Here is a 21,460-nt window from a genome sequence, read left to right on the forward strand (position 1 = left end):
TGTTCAGGGAGATACAGGGTTCTGATTGGCAGGCTGAGCTTCACAGTAAGCCTGGGAGTGGAGAGTGGGGTCATGTGTAAGAGGAGAGAGGTGTGGGCTAGTGGGCCCCTAGCACAGTCCCCATCCCGTTTAGCACTTAGCATGAGGAGAAATGGGGTGCTCTCACTACCCACCAACACTGCTTCGGGGCTGCGTGGAGGGTTACTGTCCTACCTTTCCTTCTGACTCACTGTGGGTTTACAGAGTTGGGGTCTGCTGCATGAGTTTGGGTTGGGACCTTGCCTGGCAAGAGCCTTCCTTGATGCCAGGGACTGTGTTGATTAAAAAGACGGGGTCTGCCCTGGCTGGTTTGGCTCAGTGGATAGAGCGTCGGCCTGCGGACTGAAGGGTCCCAGGTTCAATTCCAGCCAAGGGCACATGCCTGGGTTGTGGGCTCGATCCCCAGTGGGGGGTGTGCAGGAGGCAGCCGATCAATGATTCTCTCTCATCATTGATGTTTCTATCTCTCTCCCCCTCTCTGAAATCAATAAAGAAATATATTTTTTAAAAAAGACAGGGTCTTGCATTTTACCACTGTCTTACTTATGAAATCTTTATTTTGGAGGTGAATGTTTTAAGAAGTCTCAGGGATAGGATGATCTAGGCTTTGGATGCTTACAGTCTTTGAGAATCCATGCCCTACATGGACACAAGGTCAGTCGTTTTACCTCAGCAGTGTGATAATGAATCTTTGTCAATACTAGTTTACAAAGTTAAAAACATTCTTTTCTAAAAACGACCTCACCATGCAATAAGTATTTGATTGTCTGCTATCCTCTAGGCACTGGCTGTGCGTGTATACAGTACTTGCAGAATGATTCCACTCCAAATTTTCTGAGTTTTGGGTCTCCTCCATCTCTGATGGCCTTCTCTTCTCTGTGCCACAGGGAACTGTTGGAGACCACATGTCGCCTGGCTAACACATTGAAGAGGCATGGAGTTCGTCGAGGGGACCGTGTGGCCATCTACATGCCTGTGTCCCCACAGGTTGTGGCTGCAATGCTTGCCTGTGCCAGGATTGGAGCTGTCCACAATGTTGTCTTTGCTGGCTTCAGTGCAGAGTCCTTGGCTGGGAGGATCAATGATGGTAAGCATGTGGGCTGGGGAGGTAGTGAGGGAGGAGACCAGAGCCCCCGGGTCCTTGTTCCTTGGACTTAGAGACAGACATTAATAAAAGTCACAAAGACAATTGACAGACACTACCACTCAATGAGCATTTGTTTTATGAGCTGAGATCCAAGTGTGATAGATTTAACCAGGCGAGGAAGGGAGGGAAGATTCCAGGTGGAGGGAACAGCATAGGTACCAGCTGAATGGTGAGAGGAGTACAGTGGAGAAGAGATGAGGCTGGGGATGTACAGGTGAGGTCTCACAGGTCAATAGCTGGAAGCCTTCCAATGTGAAGTATGATGAGGGACCCTCTCTGGAGGCCTAGAGTCAGGTATGAGAGCTTGTGATGTATCTTTAAGGCTTTTGTCCGCAGGTGAGTCAGAATTTCCTGGACAGTGTGCAGAACAATAGCATCTCCTTCCTTTTTTGGTGTCAGAGTCTAGTGTTTGCATGGTGCCCATGTCCATGCAGTCTGAACCCTGCTTCAGTGAGATTCTAGAGAGAGTCCTTGAGCTGGCTCCCCAAGGACGGTGCCATGTTCTGGGGGCCATTGGAGTTCTTACATTTTCATAACCATTTTAGGATCAACATTTTTGTTTCTGCCTTCCCTACGTCACCCAGACTTCACTGCACATGCGCCCATCTTCCCCTTTGTTGGACCCTTTCCCCCAGTGATCTGCAGGGAATGGACTGGTGAGCAGGTGGAGCGGGGAGTGTAAAGTTGCAGCTCCCTAGTGAAGCTGCCCAGATGACCATGCTTACAATGTCTGGCCTCCACATTGCTTTCTTTCTATTTTAATTTTAGCTAGCTAATTATGACAATAACACCCTGACACCTTGATTTTGGCCTTGAGACTCTTAGGACAGAACCCTGTGGAGCTCACCTGGACTGTAGAACTGTGAGCTAAAAAATTAGTGTTTGTGCCACTAAATTTATAGTAATTGGCTGTGGGAACCATAGAAAATTAATACAGATGCTGATACCTGCTCAAAACCCAAGAAGGTAAATTGAATCCTCTCAAAGCGTCAGGCTGATCCTGCCTGAGCCCCTGTGCTGTGCACTCCCCAGTACCTGTTGCCCAGCTATGGGGAACCACAAGGTGATATGTGCTCCCCACGCACCTCCTAGGGACCAAATCTGTGCACACAGGCTCCTGCCCTGCACACAAGTAGAGGCTTTGGACAAATGAGCTCCAGGAGTGAGGCATGGGCCATGGGAGGCTGGGGAGGAGCTAAAACCCACATCACAGGATTGCAACATGTTGGATGGGGCAGGTCCATGTTTTCTCTTGAGGTGGGGGAGGTGGGGGGAAAGAGCGCTTATTTGAGAAGGATCCATTTGAACCTTCTGGGTCATCACCCTTCTTTTCCTGAAGGGAGCTCACCTGGACCAGTCCCAGATTTGGGGGACGTAGGCTTGGAGTCTCTGACAGGTTCTGTCCAACAGAATTTGTTTACACAAGGTGACTGATTGTGAAGGTTCAAAGAAGAGCGATGAGTCAGGATCTCTGATCCCTCTATAGACCCTGCTGAGTCATCCAGCTGCAAAGGCCTGTGTAGAGAATTCTCAGGTAGCCCTCAAGGCTATGTCATTTCTAGGGCTCTTGGGAGGAAGAAAGAATGTGGGTATATTGCTTGAAATTGCTTTTCAGACTGAAAAGCTGAGGGAGATTGGTGCCTTAGTTAGGGCTCCCCTGGAAGCAGACCCTGAGATGAGAGTTCAAGTTCATTTGGGAAGTGGTCCTGTAAGGTGCTGTAGGGCAGTGGGAGTGAGGCTTGGAAGAGGAATCAAATAAGAGCAACTTTCACGTTGCATACCCAGAGCTCAGTCCCACAGGGAAACCTTGTAATTTGATGCAACCACCTGTGTCAGGATAATCCCTCTACCCAGGGATGAGGGAGTGGGGTATTTATATTCCGGTTTTTGAGAGTCACTTGTTGAGGGCTGCTGGAGTCAGGGTTCTGCTTGTGGCTCCCAAAGAAGCCCTTGGTGCAGAGTGACTACAAAGTTGAAGTGATGTGCCTGGGGCCCCACTAGCCAGTCCTACACTGGATGGTTGTTCCAGGTTCTTCCTTAGGGAAGTAAAACCCCACTGTAACCTGATTCCTCCAGGTCATCCAAGTTAAGGGCGCAGTGCAAGGTTCATTTGTGGTCCTGAGGCCTGGTTGGTTTGTACATGATTCCCTGCTCTCCTCTTCGCCCCCCTCCCCACCCCCTGCCCCATCCCAGGTTAACCATGGAAGCTCTGGTCAGTCCCGGCATTGCCACCGACCTGGCTGAGCCTGGCTGGGTCATTGAAGAGCACTTGTAAGCTTGGAGGGCCTTCCCTGAAGGTGAGGGTAGGGGCCAGCAGCTCCTGGCATTCACCTGGGGTGTGGTCTCTGTTCTCTGGCACTTTAGCCCTAGAAAGTGCACAGGGCATATTGGGGCTCGCTCTCTGGCTGCCCAGCTTTCTTGGTCTCTGCCTCACGGTGGCTGTGGCTGGGGATGATGTGATGGCCTCTCGCCTAGGAAAGCTGCCGGGCAGGTGGAAGGCTGGGAGAGTTCAGCCTCCAAGTTACTTGTCTCCACTGACTTCCTGCTCCTCCTCAGAGCTGGGAAAAGGCCTGGAGCTTCTATATTCTGCACAAAGATTGCAAAGCAGGCACACCCTTTACTGTGTTGCTGACTCACTTACTCGATATTGGACTTTATCACCCTCCTGTGCCTGGAATGTGTGTCTGCCGGTCTGGGCTGTGAGGGTCAAAGTGGAGAGGAAACTGATGAGAAATGTCTGTTGTCTCTGTCAGCAAAGTGCAAGGTGGTTATCACCTTCAACCAAGGACTGAGGGGAGGACGCGTGGTGGAGCTGAAGAAGATAGTGGATGAAGCCGTGAAGCACTGCCCAACGGTCCAGCATGTCCTGGTGGCTCATAGGACGGACAACAAGGTCCCCATGGGGAAGCTGGATGTGCCCCTTGAGGAGGTGGGTCCACCTCGCTTTGTACAGTTTGATGAGGAGAGGTTATTGTTGGGTTATCTGGGTCTGAGTCTTGTCAGATTGTAGTTTTGAATCTGGGTCCCCCTGAGATGTTCCAGGTGGTATTGGATGGGCTTACATCTGGTTGGGAAGATGGAACTCAAACATCACAAACAGTGAAACAGTTGATTAAACAGAAATGATTGGATTCATCCTTTTATTTTGCGTCTTCTCTGTATCTGGAATGGAACTAGGTTAGAGAAGATGAGCTCGGATCCTGTCCGCGGAGTCTCACAGCAGCGGGGAGAGGTGTTCTCAGGGGTGCTGAATGGAGGGAGAAGCTAACTGCCCTGGGTGGGGCTGTTTTTGTCTCCCCCTTACAGGCCATGGCCAAGGAGGACCCTGTGTGTGCCCCAGAGAGCATGGGCAGCGAGGACATGCTCTTCCTGCTGTACACCTCCGGGAGCACCGGGAAGCCCAAGGGGCTCGTGCACACTCAGGCGGGCTACCTGCTGTTTGCCGCCCTGACGCACAAGGTACGGCCTTGGTGGTGGGCAGAGCATGGGTGGTCCTTGCCTCCCTGGTGGGATAGGGCAGGGGCCAGGTGGGACTGGGTGTAGGGCTAGAACTCCTCCTGCTATAAAGCAGTGCCCATGGGCGTGAGGGGCTCCTGTGTTCCCGCAGTGAGTGTGCTCATGAGCAGGGCTACTACAATTCGTGGCACTGGCCCAGTGGAGTGGGTTGGAAGGGGGAGCCATGCTCTGTTTTTGCTGAAAGAGTCCAGGCCTCAAACCTGGACTCACTGCTGGTGTTTAGCCCTTTGCACCTGTGCCTGTGTCGCCCATTGGCTCAAACGCCTGCAGGAATTGGGCCCTGGCCAGCTCTGACGTACTCGCTGGTGGGGCCACATTCTGATGCTCAGGCCCAAGACACTTTGGCCTTCCTGGGCCCCTTCCTCTATTAAATAAACGTCCAAATATATAATATATACTATTATATTTTAAAACTTCTTTTAAACTTAAAAGATCATATTTTTCTCCTGATTTTAAGAGAAAGTAAAACATTTTCATGGGCCCCTAAAACTATTGTGACCCGTCTAGACACTGCCCATTGGGACCATATTTTAAAAGTAAAAAATTTACTTTGATAAAGAAACTTAAATTTAGTATGTGGAAATTATAATATTACAGTGAGCCATCTTTAGGGGTTATAAAGCTAACTTGAGGACATGCTTTGTTATTCCAATAAATCAGTTTAGAAATCAGTACTCATTTAAATGTTGGCGGAGGATTGCAGTTTCACATGGCATCCCTGGTTGCCTTGGGAAGTGGCTGACATTTCCAGGTGGGATTGGGTTTCGATATACCATCTGTGGACCGGACTCTCTCGGTTGCAGAACCCAAACTCAGCTCCAGCAGGTGCCAGCAGCAAAGGGAAGCGTCTGGCCAAGTGACTAGAGAGCCCAGGCCCATCCAGTCAGGGCTTGGACACTGTCCTGGGTCGTGGTATCTTCCCTGCCTCAGCCCTCTTCTAGGTCCATGAGGTTTCCAAACAGGCTATCAACTTGGCTTCCCCAGGGGCCAGAGGGAGCCTCCACAATCCCAGTCACTGTGGTCAGGTTGGGGGTGGGGGTAGGGGTGAAATATGCTGATTGGCCAGGCTGGGTTATGGAGGAGGCGAACTTCCTGGAATGAGAGTAGATGAGGAGCAGGTGCTGGGCAGCATGCACACAGCCTTCACATGGCAATGTCTAGGTCCCACTGGTGGCCACTCACACCAACCGTAAGGATATGAAAGTGAGGCAGAAAGAGATGTGGTACAGAACCAGGCTGAGCATTCAGTGTGTTATACTTAATACAAATACTAGTACTTATTGAAATATCGGCCTCTGGCTGCTGGGTGACCTTGAGAATGTCACAGAACCTTTCTAGACCTTAATGTTCTCATCTGAAAAACCCCACCCTTTCTCAGTTCTTGGTAGGGGAGTTATATCATGTAAGTAAAAATACTTTGGAAAATATAAACACAGAGACAAAATACCAAGAAAGTCACAGAATGAATCAAATTGTTTCCATCAATTTATAAAAAAAACTAGAGGCCCAGCTTGTGAAATCGCGCGAGACCCAGACCTGCTGCGCTGCTGCAGGACCCCAGACCCACCACCGTGAGACCCAGCAATGCACCTCCTGGTGACCGGTTGTTTGGTTGTCTGGCGTTACGGTGTTATGGCCACTGGCCTTTTATAATGTAGATTAATATTAGGGAAGCTCAGGTGAGAGATTCATCTTTTTTTTTTTTTTTTGCATTTTTAAGGTGTTTTGCATTTCCAGGAAACTATCTACATGAACAAAAGAAGCGTGGGGATATAGGGACAAGCACCATCTTTTGAATTTTTTTTTTTCAATACAATGAGATTTTTTGGGGAAGTATTAGTAATAGAACCTTTCAACCATCTGTAGATAAGAGTGTGTGTGTGTGTGTGTGTGTGTGTGTGTGTGTACGTACATGTGTCTTATGTATGTGTGCAACTGTTTTTGTGTGCACATGCAGAGGATATTAGGGCAGTTGGTTTCTTCAGGGAAAAGGACAGCTGGCTCTGAAGGGATGATGGGAATGTGAACTGATTTTGGGAGTATAAAGTCTTAGAAGCTGATGATGCTTGAGGCATTTCTTGGCCTTTCATACTTTAATTTTTTGCAGTTTTTAAGGGTTTCAAAAAATTGTGGCATAACGTGCCCTGGCCGGGTAGCTCATCCCGATATGCCAAGGTTGTGGGTTCAATCCCAAGGTTATGGGTTCGATTTCTAGTCAAGGCATATACAAGAATCCTATCTAATAAAAGAGTAATATGCAAATTGACCATCACTCCAACACGCAAGGTGGCTGCCCCCATGTGGACACAAGATGGCTGCCACAAGATGGCCAGCAGTGGAGGGCAGTTGGGAGGGACCAGGCCAGGCCTGCAAGGGAGGGCAGTTGGGGGCAATCAAGCCTGCAGGGAAGGGCAGTTAGGGGTGAACAGGCCGGCAGAGGAGGTAAGTTGGGGGCGACCGGGCCTGCAGGGAAGGGCAGATGGGGGGGACCCAGACCTGCAGGGGAGGGCAGTTAGGGGTGACCAGGCCTGCAGGGGAGGGCAGTTAGGGGCAATAGGCTGGCAGGGGAGCAGTTAGGCATCAATTAGGCTGGCAGGGGAGTGGTTAGGGGGTGATCAGGCTGGCAGGCAGAAGCGGTGAGGAGCAATCAGGAAGGCAGGCAGGCGAGCAGTTGGGAGCCAGCAGTCCTGGATTGAGAGAGGGATGTCCTGGATTGTGAGATCGGGCCTAAACGGGCAGTCGGACATCCCTCGAGGGCTCCCAGATTGGAGAGGGTGCAGGCTGGGCTGAGGAACACCCCCCACCCCCGTGCACGAATTTTGTGCACCAGGCCTCTAGTCTATCAATAAATGCAGAAATAAGTGGAACAACAAATCAATGTTTCTCTCTCTCCCCCCTCCCTAAAATAAACAAATTTTAACAAAACTACATGTATTAAAAAATAATTTTTTAAATTGTGGTATAACAATGCAGAAAGATGCCCTTATACATACCACTCGGTAAAGTGTTCCCTGTGAGTACACACAAGCCTGGGGCACCTTCAGCCCCTGGAAAGCCCTGCCATGCCCCTCCCATGCAGTCCCCGAGCAAGACCAGCTCTAGTGTGACCTCTGCATGCCGATTGGCTTGGCCAAGCTGGGGCTTACACCGTGTGCACGCTGAGGGCTGGCCTCTTTCCCTGTCCTCTGCCAGAGTCAGTGTGTTGTTGCTTGTACTGTGCCAGTAACTCTGTCTTTTCACGTACCCCTCTGCTCTCGGTGGCCAATGGAGTGGCTACATTGTAGTTACAGAACAGTCTCAGTGACGCGTGGAACATGGGTCCTGGGCTCTGACAGCCTCTCCTGTTTCTGCAGCATGTGTTTGACTACCGGCCGGGAGACGTCTTCGGCTGCATGGCCGACATTGGCTGGATCACTGGGCACAGCTACGTGTTATATGGGCCCCTCTGCAATGGAGCGACCAGTGTCCTTTTTGAGAGCACTCCAGTATACCCTGATCCTGGTGAGGACTGGGAACCCAAATGGGGTCCCTGGGAGGGAGCACCCTGGGAGACACAAGCATTGGTGGCCTGTCCGCAGTATTCCAGGGGAAGCACCAGCCACCACTTTAGAGACCATTTAAATTCAACTGAACACGAGTTCTATATTAATGCTACCTGGCTGATTTTTAAATTCACAGAAACATATTTTTAACTGATTCCTCACTATATCATACGGGGTACCTTGTGGGGGGTGGAGCTGTCCAGAGCCAGGTGGAGGCTTTTTACAAATGGGCCAGCCTGCGGATGGGGGTGGGCCAGGGGTTGACTGCCACAGGGAACTCTTTCCCAGAGGTCTCCCTTCCCATCCCGGTGATGGGTGTTGAATGCAGGCTTGCATGTATCCAGTACCCAGTATTGCTGACTGATCTCTAAATTGGGTGAAAATAGATCCTGTCTGGTGGGCTCTCAGATGGACTGAATTGGGGCCCTTTTGTAGGTCGGTATTGGGAGGTGGTGCAGAGGTTGAAGATCAATCAGTTCTATGGTGCCCCGACGGCTGTCCGGCTGTTGATAAAATACGGCGACACCTGGGTGAAGAAGTACGACCGCTCATCCCTGCGGACTCTGGGGTCAGGTGAGCACTGCTCTGTCGCTGGAGAGGGTGTGGGTGTTGTCTGTCAGAGCCACTGGAGGCTTCTAGATGATTTTAATCACAAAAGCTACGTGTCTATGTCCGTGGTGAATTCAAACAATGTCAGACCCCATCCAGTAGAAAGCAGAGGCCTGTCAGCCCCTCCCCAGAGCCCACAGTTGTTAACAATCTGGGCACAGCACTCCAGACACTTTCTGTACCCATCCTTATTATGGGCTTTATTATTATTATTATATTATTATTATCACCACTGTACCTTTGAGATCTGTTTCAGTGCTGAAATATTTTTTTTAAAAAAATTTTTATTGATGTTTAGAGAGAGAGGAAGGGAGAGAGAGATAGAAACATCTATGAGAGAGAAACATCGGTTGGCTGCCTCATGCACACCCCCTACCGGGAATCGAGCCCGCAACCTGGGAATGTGCCCTGACCGGGAATTGAACCAGTGACCTCTTGGTGCATGGGTCGATGCTCAACCACTGAGCTACCCCAGCCAGGCGGACTTCATCCTTACTATGAATCCTTACCAACGCTGTAAGGTAAGGGCTGAGCCGTTTCTTCAGTGGCTGCGTGGGACTGCCCTGTGGAAGTCAGCTGCTGTTCCCTGAGCATTCCCATGATGCTGGGCGCTGGTTGTTCCCAAGCCCCGTAATAAATGTCATTCCGTGCTGTGCATTGCTCTCACTCTAGATATTCCCATGCAAGTGGTTGCAGAGTACAGGTTATCTCCATTTTTAGTTTTAGCTGAGGTTGCCAAGGCACATGAAAGCTTTTGGGAAAGGATATGGGATTCATTCAGAGGGTAGCTCGGAGGCCCTGCCTGTTCTCTCTGCTTTTCCCTGATGCCCCTACACGTGCTGCCAGGTGTGGTCAGGAAGGAAAATCAGGTGGGAGGCCCCCCAGGCTCCTTGGTGAATACACACATCTGCTTGGTGGTTTTTCATGGGATGTGTCTTTCTGCCGCTTTTGTCCATGGAAAAGGTAGCTCGGTGATGGTGTGCACACGTTCCTTGTCCCTGATGCAGGTGAGCGGCGCTGGCACAGGACGGAGGGCCCTGGTTCACTCCGCGCCCATTGCCTACAGTGTCCTGTTGCCCCCACCAAGCTCAGGATGCCCACCCTCCCTCAAGGCCCCTCTCTGTGCTGCGCCTGGGGTTTCCTTGGCTGCTGTGGAACTTGGGCGGTCAGCTCTCGGGAAAAGTGTATGTTTCATACCTGGGCAGGGCCAGCTTGGTGCTGTCTCCTGCTGTGGTCATAGCTCAGGCCCCTTGTAGGCGGGATTAGCCCTCACAGACCTCAGCCTTTGGTGTTTTGACTTCTTTTCATCTTACCAGTCAGCAGAATCTAGCTCACCCAAGACTTACATTTCTTAAGAGAATTTTTTTACTTTAAATTTTATAAGTAACACAGGAATAATCTTACTATAAAAAGCAAAACTCGGTACTTTGCCATGAAAGCTGATGTCCTCTGTGAGTGCTGCCCCAGGGGACCCTGGTGCTTGCATACCTTCTAGCATGTTCCTCAAAGGTATATTCCTGTGCAAAGACACAGCTCGGCTCTGAGATGACTTCTTTATCATGAGTCTCCTCACACTGTACTGTTATAATGTGACGTTTATTTTAACTCCACAATAGGCAGAGTTTTCCATGCGGCTCTGAAAACTTGCTCACACCCTCCTGTGGGGCTTGCCATGGTCCTTGTAGTCACGTCCCCGTGGTTGGCTACTGGGGTTATTGGCAAGTTTCCCAGTATCACCCAGTGCTGCAGGTGGCATCTTCCTGCCTCCTTGTGGGCACATGTGAGTGCAGGGGCGATACACACAAAACCCAGCCCCCTGCGTGACCAGCAGGGAAGACCCCAGTCAGGACTGGCCTTGGTTAGCTGCTGCATCGTGGGTGGTCCCAAGGAAGAGACAACCAGCATGAGAGTATTTCAGTATTTTAGCAAAAGTATGTCAGAACCTGCAAGTTCTGGCTGAATGCTAGTCTGGTGTGGGTGTTTCGCTAGTGTAGTGTCTTAGCGTTAGGATTTCAGCATCAATTTGGGAGCATAAATTCAGACCCCAGCAGGTAGACACTGAGAATCAGCAATAGAGTCTTAGGGCATAAGCACTTCCCCCCTTTCTATTGAGGTATACAATATAGGGAAATACACAGTGTCAGGTGTTCAGCTTCAGAACTGTTTGCATATATGTACAAATATGTTACCATGTGCAGATCAATCCATAGATATTTCCAGTCCCCAGAAGGCTCCCTTATGCCCCCTCCCAGTCAGAAGCCCTCAAATATGACCACTACTTTACGGTTCTCAGCGTGGATTGGTTTGCTTATTCTTCAACTTCATATACATGGGCTTGTGCTGCATACATCACTCTTGTGCCTGCTGTAGTTGCTTGGGGCCGTGACTCTGGGGTTCATCCCTGCTGGTGTTGGGGGTAGTGGTGGCTTACTCAGTGTCATGCTGTATGGTATGGTATTTCACTGCATGAATCCGTCACATTTTATTTCTCCATTCCACTCTCGATGGATAGTGTTTTAGTTTTTGGCCACTGTGAACATTCTTGTTTGTGTCCATTTTTGGTGAACAGAGACACCTGTTTTTGTGGAGTGCGTGTCAGGAGTGACATTTCTACATAGTAGAATAAACCTATATTAACTTTAATGTAATCTGCCCCAAACAGTTGACTAAAGGTGTATAGGATGTATGCAGTTTTAAATATTAAGAGAAGTTGGGGGGGGGGTCAATTGGGGAAAAAGGAGACTTATGTAAAACTTTAGAATATATATATATATATATATATATATATATATATATATATATGGAGAGAGAGAGAGAGAGAGAGAGAGAGAGAGAGAGAAGTACCCAAATTGCTCCCCAAAATTGCTGCACCAAATTATACCCCTAGTGTGCATGGAGTATTCCTTCCCCTACATTCTTGTTATTATTATTATTTTTTTTAATTTTTGACCCTCCAGTGGTAAAAACACCTCATTTAACTTTTATTCCTTTGATGGCCATAATGTGACAGATCCCAGTGCTTTTTTAAACCTTCTTTTTATGCCCTTGAGGGAAATTACAGAGCTGTTTTCCCCTGAGCAATCTATTCCTTTTGGGTTCGGGTTTATTGAGGCCTGTTAATGTCTTTTTTTCTTTTGTGTGTGATTTCAGTGGGAGAACCAATCAACCGTGAGGCCTGGGATTGGCTCCACAAAGTGGTGGGGGACAGCAGATGCACCCTGGTGGACACCTGGTGGCAGACAGGTGAGAGCGGCTCCCAGGGGGGGCGTCAGGGCCCCTGGGAACCCGTGCAGGGCTCGCCACGTGGGCCATTCCTGCAGCAGCTGTGCTCTCCTGTTACTGCACGGAGAGCACGCGGCCGAGCGCCGTGGGGGCTCAGGCGTGAGGCGTGTGAATGTGGGATCAACACCACGAACGCCTCAGCCCTCCACATGGGTGGTTGTTGAAAACCTGGTGGCTGAAGCTCAGAGGTGGAGCCTGGCTTTGCAGCTGTAAGACTTGGGATGTGTAATGACTTCTCTGAGACTCAGTTTCCACATTTGTAAAATGGGGTGCTCCCTCCAGGCTCTGAATGAGGATGAAACGAAAGGGTACCATTCTCTCATGTTGCCCCAGGCCTGACATGCATAGGCACTCAGCTAAACGTTCACTCTCCTCATGAGGGCCCCTTTCTGCACGCGAGCGATGAGCATGAGCCCTGCAGTTTAAGGGACTCTAAGTCTAAATTGTAGTGGGGAAAGGCGTTTTCTGTGGCATTTGGTTTAGATTTGCCCCCTCGTCTCTGGAGTATCTGACTTATTAGGATGTTTGGGGCAGGAGACCACCACTGATGTAGCGGAGGGCTCGTCTTTCCGGAAGCCAGAAAACTGGGGCGTTCGGGTGGCTTAGTTCTCGTCCGTTCGGGAGGGCACAGGACTAAGGTTACCGCTGAGTCCCGTGAGGTATTGCCATGCAGGCTGACAGAGGGAAGAGAAACAGCGACACAGAATTGTGGGCTTCTGGCTTTGTTGTTTGGGGCTCTGGTCCAGAAGCGATTCTTCTTCTTCCTGTGCGAGTACGTGGGCTCCACCGCTTCCACTGATGTGCGGGCGGGACCAGCGGGGCCTGGAGGAGGAGAGGAGCACCCTTGGGGCTGTGGAGCCACAGCACCTGGGCCGGAGCCCCCTGCCGGGGCCCACTCCCAATCCACAGCGGAGGAGACCAGGATCCAAGTCCAGTTTCGTCTCAGAGAAAAGTCCTTGGGACAGCGGAGGCTGTTTCCTTGCCCCAAATCGGCAGTCCCACCCACTCTGTCCCAGCCAGTCTGTCCCAGATTCCTGATGGCTTGGCCTGGAGAAATGTGGCACTAGCCCCTCGGCCCATCGGCATTTCTTCCCTGTCATCCCCATAGAAACCGGCGGCATCTGCATCGCACCACGGCCCTCGGAAGAAGGGGCAGAAATCCTCCCCGCCATGGCGATGAGGCCCTTCTTTGGCATTATCCCGGTTCTCATGGATGATAAGGTGGGTAAGGGCTTCCCCTCCTCCACGCACACCCCACTGCGCTCCCCGGTGTTTCTTCCTGCCTTCCTGGCCTCTGTTGCCCACTCGCCCTTGTCACACATGCCCAGGGCCTGGCAGGGGGTGGAAGGAGCCTGTGTCCTCAGCAGCGTGTGCTGCAGGCTCCTCGTGGACACGGCGGGTGCAGTCACCACGTGGGGCGAGCCCAGGTCCCCGCAGAAGCCCTCTCCAGAGGGTTCCTCTCGGAGCAAGAGGCTCTGGACAGTTCCTTTGGGGCACACTTGCTATCTTTCTTTTCTCTCTCTCTCTCTTTTTTAAATTGCTTTATTGATTAAGGTATTACATATGTGTCCTTATCTCCCCATTACCCCCCATCCCCCCCACTCATGCCCTCACCCCCCTGTTGTCTGTGTCCATTGGTTAGGCTTACATGCATGACACTTGCTATCTTTCTGTCTCAAGCCAAGCAGCTAGGAGAACGATACTGATTGTCAGTTCTTTGCTTCTCAACCAGAATCTGTCCTTATTTTCAAATGCATGTCTCCCTGGTCTGCAGGGGAACGTCGTGGAGGGCAACAATGTTTCCGGGGCTCTGTGCCTCTCACAGGCCTGGCCGGGCATGGCCAGGACCATCTACGGAGACCACCAGCGGTTCCTAGAGGCCTATTTCAAGGTTTACCCAGGTGAGCGGGTGCCTGTCCACACACTGCTGGAGCCCTGTTCTCAGCACATGTTTCTAAGGGGACGGTGCCTGTGAGCACCCCTAGTGCAGGCTCAGAGCAGGGGCTGTGAGGCCTGAGTTTAAGTCCTGCTCCCTCCCCCGCTGCCTCCTGACTTTATGTCTAAAACGGAAGAGACCCACCTCGGGAACGTCCCGGGGTGCAGGGGGAGAGCGTGCAGACCCCTGAGCGCATGGCCCATGGTGCGGACTCCGCAGGCTGTCAGGGAAGCTGTTAGGATCTGCTGGCCTATTTTCCCCACAGGTGGCTTTGTGTCGTTGGTTGGAAGTTTGCATGTATAGTATAGCCGTTGGAACCCATGGTCTTTAGTCTCGAGTCTACAAACGAGACTCACTTTTGGGGAAGTTGAGTGCACTCCTCGCATGTCTTCTGCTCCCCAGGCGTTTGCGGTCTTGATTGCATTCAGTTGTGTCGGGGCCATCTGCCCTTTCGCTAGCACACAGCCACACGGCACAGCCAGACAGTGCCTCCTGCAGGGAGGGCCAGCAGGCAGGAGGCTGGCAGAGCGCAGGGCTTCAGAGCTTCCTTCTGTAGAGCTTGGCTGGAACACAGCCCCACTGTGTCCGCGAAGGAAGGATGCGAGCTCTGCTGGGTCCTGGTTGGGAGGTGCTGGTCTGAATTCCCTACTGGGTTGCAGGCTACTACTTCACGGGAGACGGAGCTCACCGAACCGAGGGAGGCCATTACCAGATCACGGGGCGGATGGACGACGTCATCAACATCAGTGGCCACAGGCTGGGCACGGCGGAGGTCGAGGATGCCATCGTGAGCACAGGCCACGTTCGCCCGGCTGGGAGCTGTAATTTGAGGTGCCAGGTGTTCACCCTCCCACATATGTTGCCTTTTGCTTCTGTTCTGTGCAGGCGAGCCACCCCGCAGTGCCGGAGACCGCTGTCATTGGCTACCCACACGACATCAAAGGAGAAGGTGAGACACGGGAGGAACTCTGGTCTGGCTCCCATCACAGCCCCTCTGTAAAGAGAACAGCCTCTGGAGGATGGTGGCAGGGTGTTTACGGGTGAAACTGTTGTTTTCTTCTATTTCAAGTGCAGATTCGGGGTGAGGAGGCTGAGCAGTATGCCTGTTAGACTAAGGCCAGGTTTCTGAGATGCTCTGGCCCTGCTGTCCTTTAAGGACACGCATCCGCAAGCAGCCCTGAGCTCTTTGGCTCCAGCTGAGCCGGGGAGTTCGCTGCTCTGTGCGCGGTGACTGACAGCACCATCACGGAGGACTTAGGATGAAACGCCCTGCCTTGCTCACCGCGTCTCCTTGCACCGGCTGGTGCACAGACCCAGTGCCGGCTCTGCAGCTGCACTGCCGACCAGGCTGTGCCCAGCGGGCTCCTCTGGGACTCCTTTTAGAGGAATTTGACCTGTGGCTCCACTGCACAGCGTCACGCAGATGGGAATGCAGAACAAGTGATCAGAAACGTCTTCTTTTTGTTGTTGTTAATCCTCATCTGGGGATATTTTTCTATTGATTTTTAGAGAGAGTGGAATGGAGCGGGGGAGAGAGGGGGAGAGACAGAGCGAGAACTATCCATGTGAGAGACACAATGATTGATTGCCTCCCATATGTGCCCTGACCAGGGCCGGGGATCGAGCCTGCAACCGAGGTATGTGCCCTTGACCGGGAATCAAACCCACAACCCTTCAGTGTACAGCCTGATGCTCTATTCACTGAGCCACACCGGTTAGGGCCAGAATTGTCTTCTTTACCGTGGACATACTTTGTCCCAAAGTCTGCTGGTTTCTAAGCAGGTGGGAAGGTGCCGGGTCACCTGAGTGTTGTGATGCCAGGGGCACAGTGACCTGGAGATCCACTGACCCCGTGCTGCACTGCTGGGTGGACTGACCTTAGCTGCCTGCCGAGTGGTCTGGCCTGGGCGCTCTTCCTCCTGCCGTCAGAGACAGTCTGCGTCGTGTGTCCCGGAGGTCACCTCCTCCCTTCCCTGTGTGCCACTGCTCCGTTATTTGCTCAGCACTTGCTCTAAATTGGCCCTTTGTAAAAATTAATATTTGTTTCAGTTGCCATGAGAAGGCTGTGCCCCTGAGGCTGTCTTCCCTTTGTTAACAGGAGATTGGGCTGAGGGGAGCTCTTAGGGACCAGAGGGCGTGGAGGTGGGAGCAGGTCTTCATGTGTGACTCTCAAGGCCTCGGGCACTTCACGCTCCCGTAAGCAGCTCTCAGCACTGCTCCCTGGCATCCTAAGCGACGGATATTGCCAAGTCTTTTAATGTCTGCCAGGCTAGTGGGGGAGAATTGTACATAATGAGTATGATGATATGAATTTTCCCGATTTCTTACAAAATTGAGCATCTGTCCATTTGTAGTACATAACCCATTAACTGCTCTTGCGAAAGCTTTTGTGCATTTATTTGTGCCCATGCTCTCTGTCTGTGCTTCATCTGACCACTGTGCCGTGCCTCTGCCATCGGCCTGGCTCACTAGTCCCTGAGGTCAGCCTTGCACGCCTTCCCAGGGCTTGCAGCCGACTCCTCCTCCCATGTCCAGGCTTTCCTGACCCATCTCTGCCCGGAATTCACCAATCCAGGCTCAGTTTATTGCCATCTCGTTACAGATACAAGTGACTGGCAGGGAAGGGTGCCAATTAGAGACAAGGGGGCACATGGCAGCATGTCCAGTGTGATCCCACCAGGGTCTAAAAGATGGCACTATATACCCAGGAGTTAGCTTTAAAATTTGTGTCTGGGGACAGCAGCCAGAGCCCCTGAGAACCTCCTCCTTGTGTGTTTTGTCACCATTTAATCCTGACGCAGCCACGAGGCAGGAACTGTTAGCTCCCCAGTCCCAGGTAGAAACCTGCGCCATAGCGTGGCTAAGTGACTTCCTCACAGGTAGCAAGTGGCAGAGCCAGAATGTGGAGCAAGAACAGTCTCCCCTAATCACAATTCTGCTCTGCCTTTAAGGGGTAGAGTGAAGGGGAGGGGAAGTATAGTTTTATTTTATATATTTCTACTGTGTTTTAATTTTGGTAATCAGTGTGTGTTGCTTTGGTAGTTTTAAAATTTTAATTAAATCCACAATAAACATCTCTCAGTGGGCCTACCCAGACAGCTCAGGTGTTAGCTTTGTGCCTTTCCTCTGAGCTCCAGTGGTTTGGGCCTAGACTGTTTGGAATTTCAAATACCAAAAGGAGATAAAAAGTGCAGCTCTTCCCCTCAAAGATCTCACAACCTAGTGCGGTGGGCATGGGGGACCAACAGCTGTTCACACATAGCAAGTGCCACAGCTGCATTCATGGACAGAGTCAGGAACAGCTTCCCAGAGTGCAAGGTAGCTGAACTGGGTCTTGAGGGATGAATAGGAGTTTGCCAGGTGGAAATGGGAGGAGGCTTTCAGGGAAAGGCTGTAAGTCTCTACAGATTGTAGCTTATTCAGGAAAGTCATTCATTGATGCATTTGACAAACACTTGTTGAGCACCTACTATATTCCAGGCACAGCTGTAGATACTGAGACACAGCAGAAAGTGAAAGAGATACAAGTTCCTGCTCCCTAGAGCTGCCATGCTGTAGTGGTTAGAGATTAGAGGGGAGAGAAAGACATAAACAGTAAACACGATCAATGAGGAAACTACATAGTATGTTAGGTGATATGTGCCAGAAGGAGAATTCATTAGGATAGGGTAGAATTGGTATAGGAATAAAATACAAATAAACAATAGGGAAGGCTGCACATACATATATATAAACTTTGTGTATGAGAGAGGAGGACATTGCCGGTCAGTGAGGCAAAGGACAGACTGTCCAAGATGGTGCTGGGACAAGTGACTAATCAAATGGACAAAATATTGAATTAGATCCCGATATCATACCATACACAAGATTATCCCAGATAAATTAAAAAGGAATGCATGTATTTGCAGTAGCCGTGGGAGCTCCGGTAAAGCTTTTCTGGAATGTGGTAGGATATTGACAAAGTGTCTGTGCTCAAATATGGGATGGCCGTGGCCGCCCAGCAGACTCTGCCATGATGGAGCTGTCCATCATAGGGCTCAGGTAACCAAGGAACTGCATTTTTTACTTATATTTTTATTTAGCTATCCACTGTGGCTGGTGCTTACCATGTTGGACACATACCCACAAAGTTGGTGCCATGTGCAGTACTACCTCACGGGAGCTGAGAACAAACTTCCTTTGAGCCCATGTTATAGGCTATTTCACAGGTGCAAGGACAGTGAGGATAAGTCCTGTGTTCAAGGTCACACAGACAGCCAGTCCACACCAGAGCCATGGTGCCAAGCTCTCACCCAACCATGCCCACTCACCTAGGACATTCACAGGAACTGACAGAATCAATTCCTTTTTTAATGAAAACGATAATGCATCTTTAGGGATGCAACTGAAGAAACCAGCTGCTACAAGATCATCAACATAGGATTTGAAATCCTTTGAATTTATGGGGATTTGTGTACAACACTCTTGGCTAACACATCCTAAAATCTTGCTCTCCTTCCAGCTGCATTTGCCTTCATTGTGTTGAAAGATAAAGCAGGTGACGCGGATGCAGTGATGAGTGAGCTCAGGTCCACAGTGGCCACCAAGATTGCCAAGTACGCTGTGCCCGATGACATGCTGGTGAGTGGACTTATGGCCTCAGGTTGGACTGCACTGTTCATCTACACCTTCTTCTCCTCTTCACACAACTAACATCACAACAAAACTGACACCAGCTGATTGGTTTCCTGGGTGGTAGGTGAGGGTGGCGGATGGCTGTATTGTCGGAGAGAGAGGGAGAGGGGCAGGGAGATGTAGCGGCATCAGTTTGCCTGTTCAGGGGGTAGTGCTGAGCAAGACGAGATGCTCTCTTACTTTGGCATTTGGGGGCTGGTTACAAGGAGAAGAAAATTAGGGAGAAATGGAGAAACATGTGGAAAGTACCAGAGTTTTTCAGCCCCTGGGTGGTTTCTGAACACCTTTCCCAGTGCCAGCAAAGGAGATGCCGCAGAGCCTGAGGGAGCCTGTGTTGGAGTAGTTTAGTGGAAGAATTGGGCCCCCCTCTCAGCCCCTTTAGCGTTTCATTCCTTCCTTTGTTAACATTTTCCCCATGGTGTTCCTTCGCATGGAAGTGGCCCTCTGAAGCACCTCTTGGTGTGGCACAAGGTCAAGCTGTTGGCCTGGGGACCAGAGTTTCAGGGAGACCTGAACTCCCCTTGCAGGAACTGAACTCTTTCAAAAAATAGGTCATTAATAACGAGCCCAAATACAGCTCCTAAGGTACTGCCATTGACCGTGAATGGGTTGCGGCTTTTGGAAAATGAGAAATGCTAAATTTCTACACACTAGCAAGACAACGTTTTTTTCTCTTAAGTAGCTCTCACCTCATACATAAGACAAAACCAACCCAGACCCAGGCCAGCGGGTAGAGACAAGCTGCTGTGGCACGGGTTTGGTCCTGTTGCTGCCCGGGGGCCCCCCGCTAATGTAGCTTGTGGGAGAAACAGGTGTCAGCAGTGCGGCGAACACAGGTACAGGGGAACCCGGGCCTGGTGGAGGCTTCGGCAGGACTCGCAGTTGAGTCCGCCCTTTGGGTTGGTACAGCGTCAGGTCCAGATTGTAGGTGGGTGAGACCAGAGACCGTGGGCCTCACGATCCCCTGGGAAGAGCCCTTCTTCCCTCAATGCCGTCGGACGCTGGCTGGGGATGCGGGCACCACCTGAGATTCTAATAGTGCACCCCTTCCTTGCCAGATAGTGAAACGTCTTCCAAAAACTCGGTCTGGAAAAGTCATGCGGAGGCTCCTGAGGAAGATCATCACGGACAAAGCTCAGAATCTGGGGGACACCACCACCCTGGAGGACCCCAGCATCATCACGGAAATACTGAGTGCCTACCAGGAGCACAAAGACAAGAAGGCTGCTCGCCAGTGATGGGCTGTGACCAAGCCCCAGCGCCCAAGCCCCTACCTTGTCCTTCTAGGACATAGCTGTCCGTTGGCTTGTTTTTAGATGTCCCAGAGTAGTGTCCTCCCAGCACATACCCCACACCGCCCCTCGTGTAAAGTTCGTGCTAAAATCCCATCTCCTTTGTGTTGGAGAACCCGTGCGAGGATTCTGTAAAATTGGTTAGGGTCCGTTCTCCTTGTCCTGAATTTGGTTTCCTTTAGTGAAAAGTCCCTGTTGACTCTGTTTCTGTGCCCGCGCCAGACTGCACAGGAAGGTGACAAACCTGGTGAAGTGTGCCTGCTCAGATGACTGAGAAGTAGAAGCAGGTAGTTTTTTTCCAGATGTTTCTAGATATAAAAGGTGGATGTGTTATTTTTATACTTTTATATTTTGGAAGAATAACATGCAAACATGTGGAATGTGTGGGTTTGCTTGTACATGCTCCTTGTAACACCTAGAGTTATGAAAATCTTCTCGTCTGCCTTCGCTCGTGGGGAAACATGGAACGGGCCGGGGTGCACTTGTAATGATGGTTTGGCATAGTTGGACATCTGAATTGGAAGTGTTTGTACCTCAGTCTAAACACAGCTCTCTTGAGAATGCTCGAGCCTGCAGCATCCTTTTTTTTGGTATAAATTTCTACTTCTCTTGGTTTGTGTACAATGAAACTCAACTTGTAAAGCGGTGGCACGGATGTGCTCACCTTTTAGTTCTAAAGCTGCTCCAGTCACACGTTCTGTTTCTCCAAGCTGTGATCTGGGGAGATTTCCCCCTCCCCACCTTGGATACCTCTTGGTAGGAGGTCAGCATGCTCCAAATTTGTGGGGTGGTTCAGGGAAGCCAGCGAAAACTCAGGTAACTGAGAGCATGAATTTGGCTAGAACTCTGTCTGTCTTCATTCTGTCGTTGGGGCACAAGAACCACAGAGGCCCAGGGATGAGGGCAGGAGCCCTGAATCAAGTTTCTCCCTTTCAATGTGCCTTAAGTCCCCTAAGGTTAGCGTGATGATGTAATCATCAAGTCAGAAAGTGTTTATTTATTAGCCAAGCATGCCAGGGACGATGGTGTGGAGTACAGGGGCAGGTGGGCCTGGAGGACAGGAAAGGCTATCCTTGTCTTTACATCACAGTCCATAGTACCTTGCACCTGTGTAGGTGTTCAAGGAGTGTCTGGGCTACTGGATACTTACTGTGGGCTGTAGCTGTGCTGGCCTCTGGGGTGATTAGGCAAGTACACCTGTGGCACCAACGGAGTGGCCATTGGCTGTAGCACACAGATATACCGAGTGACGGTCTGTTAGCCACAGAGGACCATACACCTGGACCTGTCACATGCGTGGTGCACTGAGAAGACTGTAGTTGTGGTGCTATTTGTGAAATGGCTTAGATGTAAGCTTGCACAGTGACCAGGGCCTCAGAGTGATCTGCAGGGCAGCTCTAATAAAGCTCTATTTTGTTCATTC

The 21,460-nt window shown here is 50.7% G+C and overlaps 1 protein-coding gene across 1 annotated transcript in view; it reads left to right on the top strand.

The window, feature by feature from the left end:
• ACSS1 (acyl-CoA synthetase short chain family member 1) overlaps positions 1 to 21,460 on the top strand; it is a 57,276-nt gene extending 35,816 nt beyond the window's left edge. The window contains exons 3-14 of the mRNA XM_008141307.3: positions 927 to 1,126; positions 3,940 to 4,115; positions 4,493 to 4,645; positions 8,056 to 8,203; positions 8,680 to 8,817; positions 12,004 to 12,096; positions 13,244 to 13,356; positions 13,910 to 14,036; positions 14,731 to 14,858; positions 14,957 to 15,020; positions 18,573 to 18,691; positions 19,804 to 21,460. Of these exons, the coding sequence (XP_008139529.1) occupies positions 927 to 1,126; positions 3,940 to 4,115; positions 4,493 to 4,645; positions 8,056 to 8,203; positions 8,680 to 8,817; positions 12,004 to 12,096; positions 13,244 to 13,356; positions 13,910 to 14,036; positions 14,731 to 14,858; positions 14,957 to 15,020; positions 18,573 to 18,691; positions 19,804 to 19,983 (1,639 nt within the window). The 3' untranslated portion in view covers positions 19,984 to 21,460. The remainder of the gene's footprint in view (positions 1 to 926; positions 1,127 to 3,939; positions 4,116 to 4,492; positions 4,646 to 8,055; positions 8,204 to 8,679; positions 8,818 to 12,003; positions 12,097 to 13,243; positions 13,357 to 13,909; positions 14,037 to 14,730; positions 14,859 to 14,956; positions 15,021 to 18,572; positions 18,692 to 19,803) is intronic.

The sequence above is a fragment of the Eptesicus fuscus genome, chromosome 12, assembly GCF_027574615.1.
Source record: "Eptesicus fuscus isolate TK198812 chromosome 12, DD_ASM_mEF_20220401, whole genome shotgun sequence".
In the NCBI taxonomy this organism is placed as follows: Eukaryota; Metazoa; Chordata; class Mammalia; order Chiroptera; family Vespertilionidae; genus Eptesicus; species Eptesicus fuscus.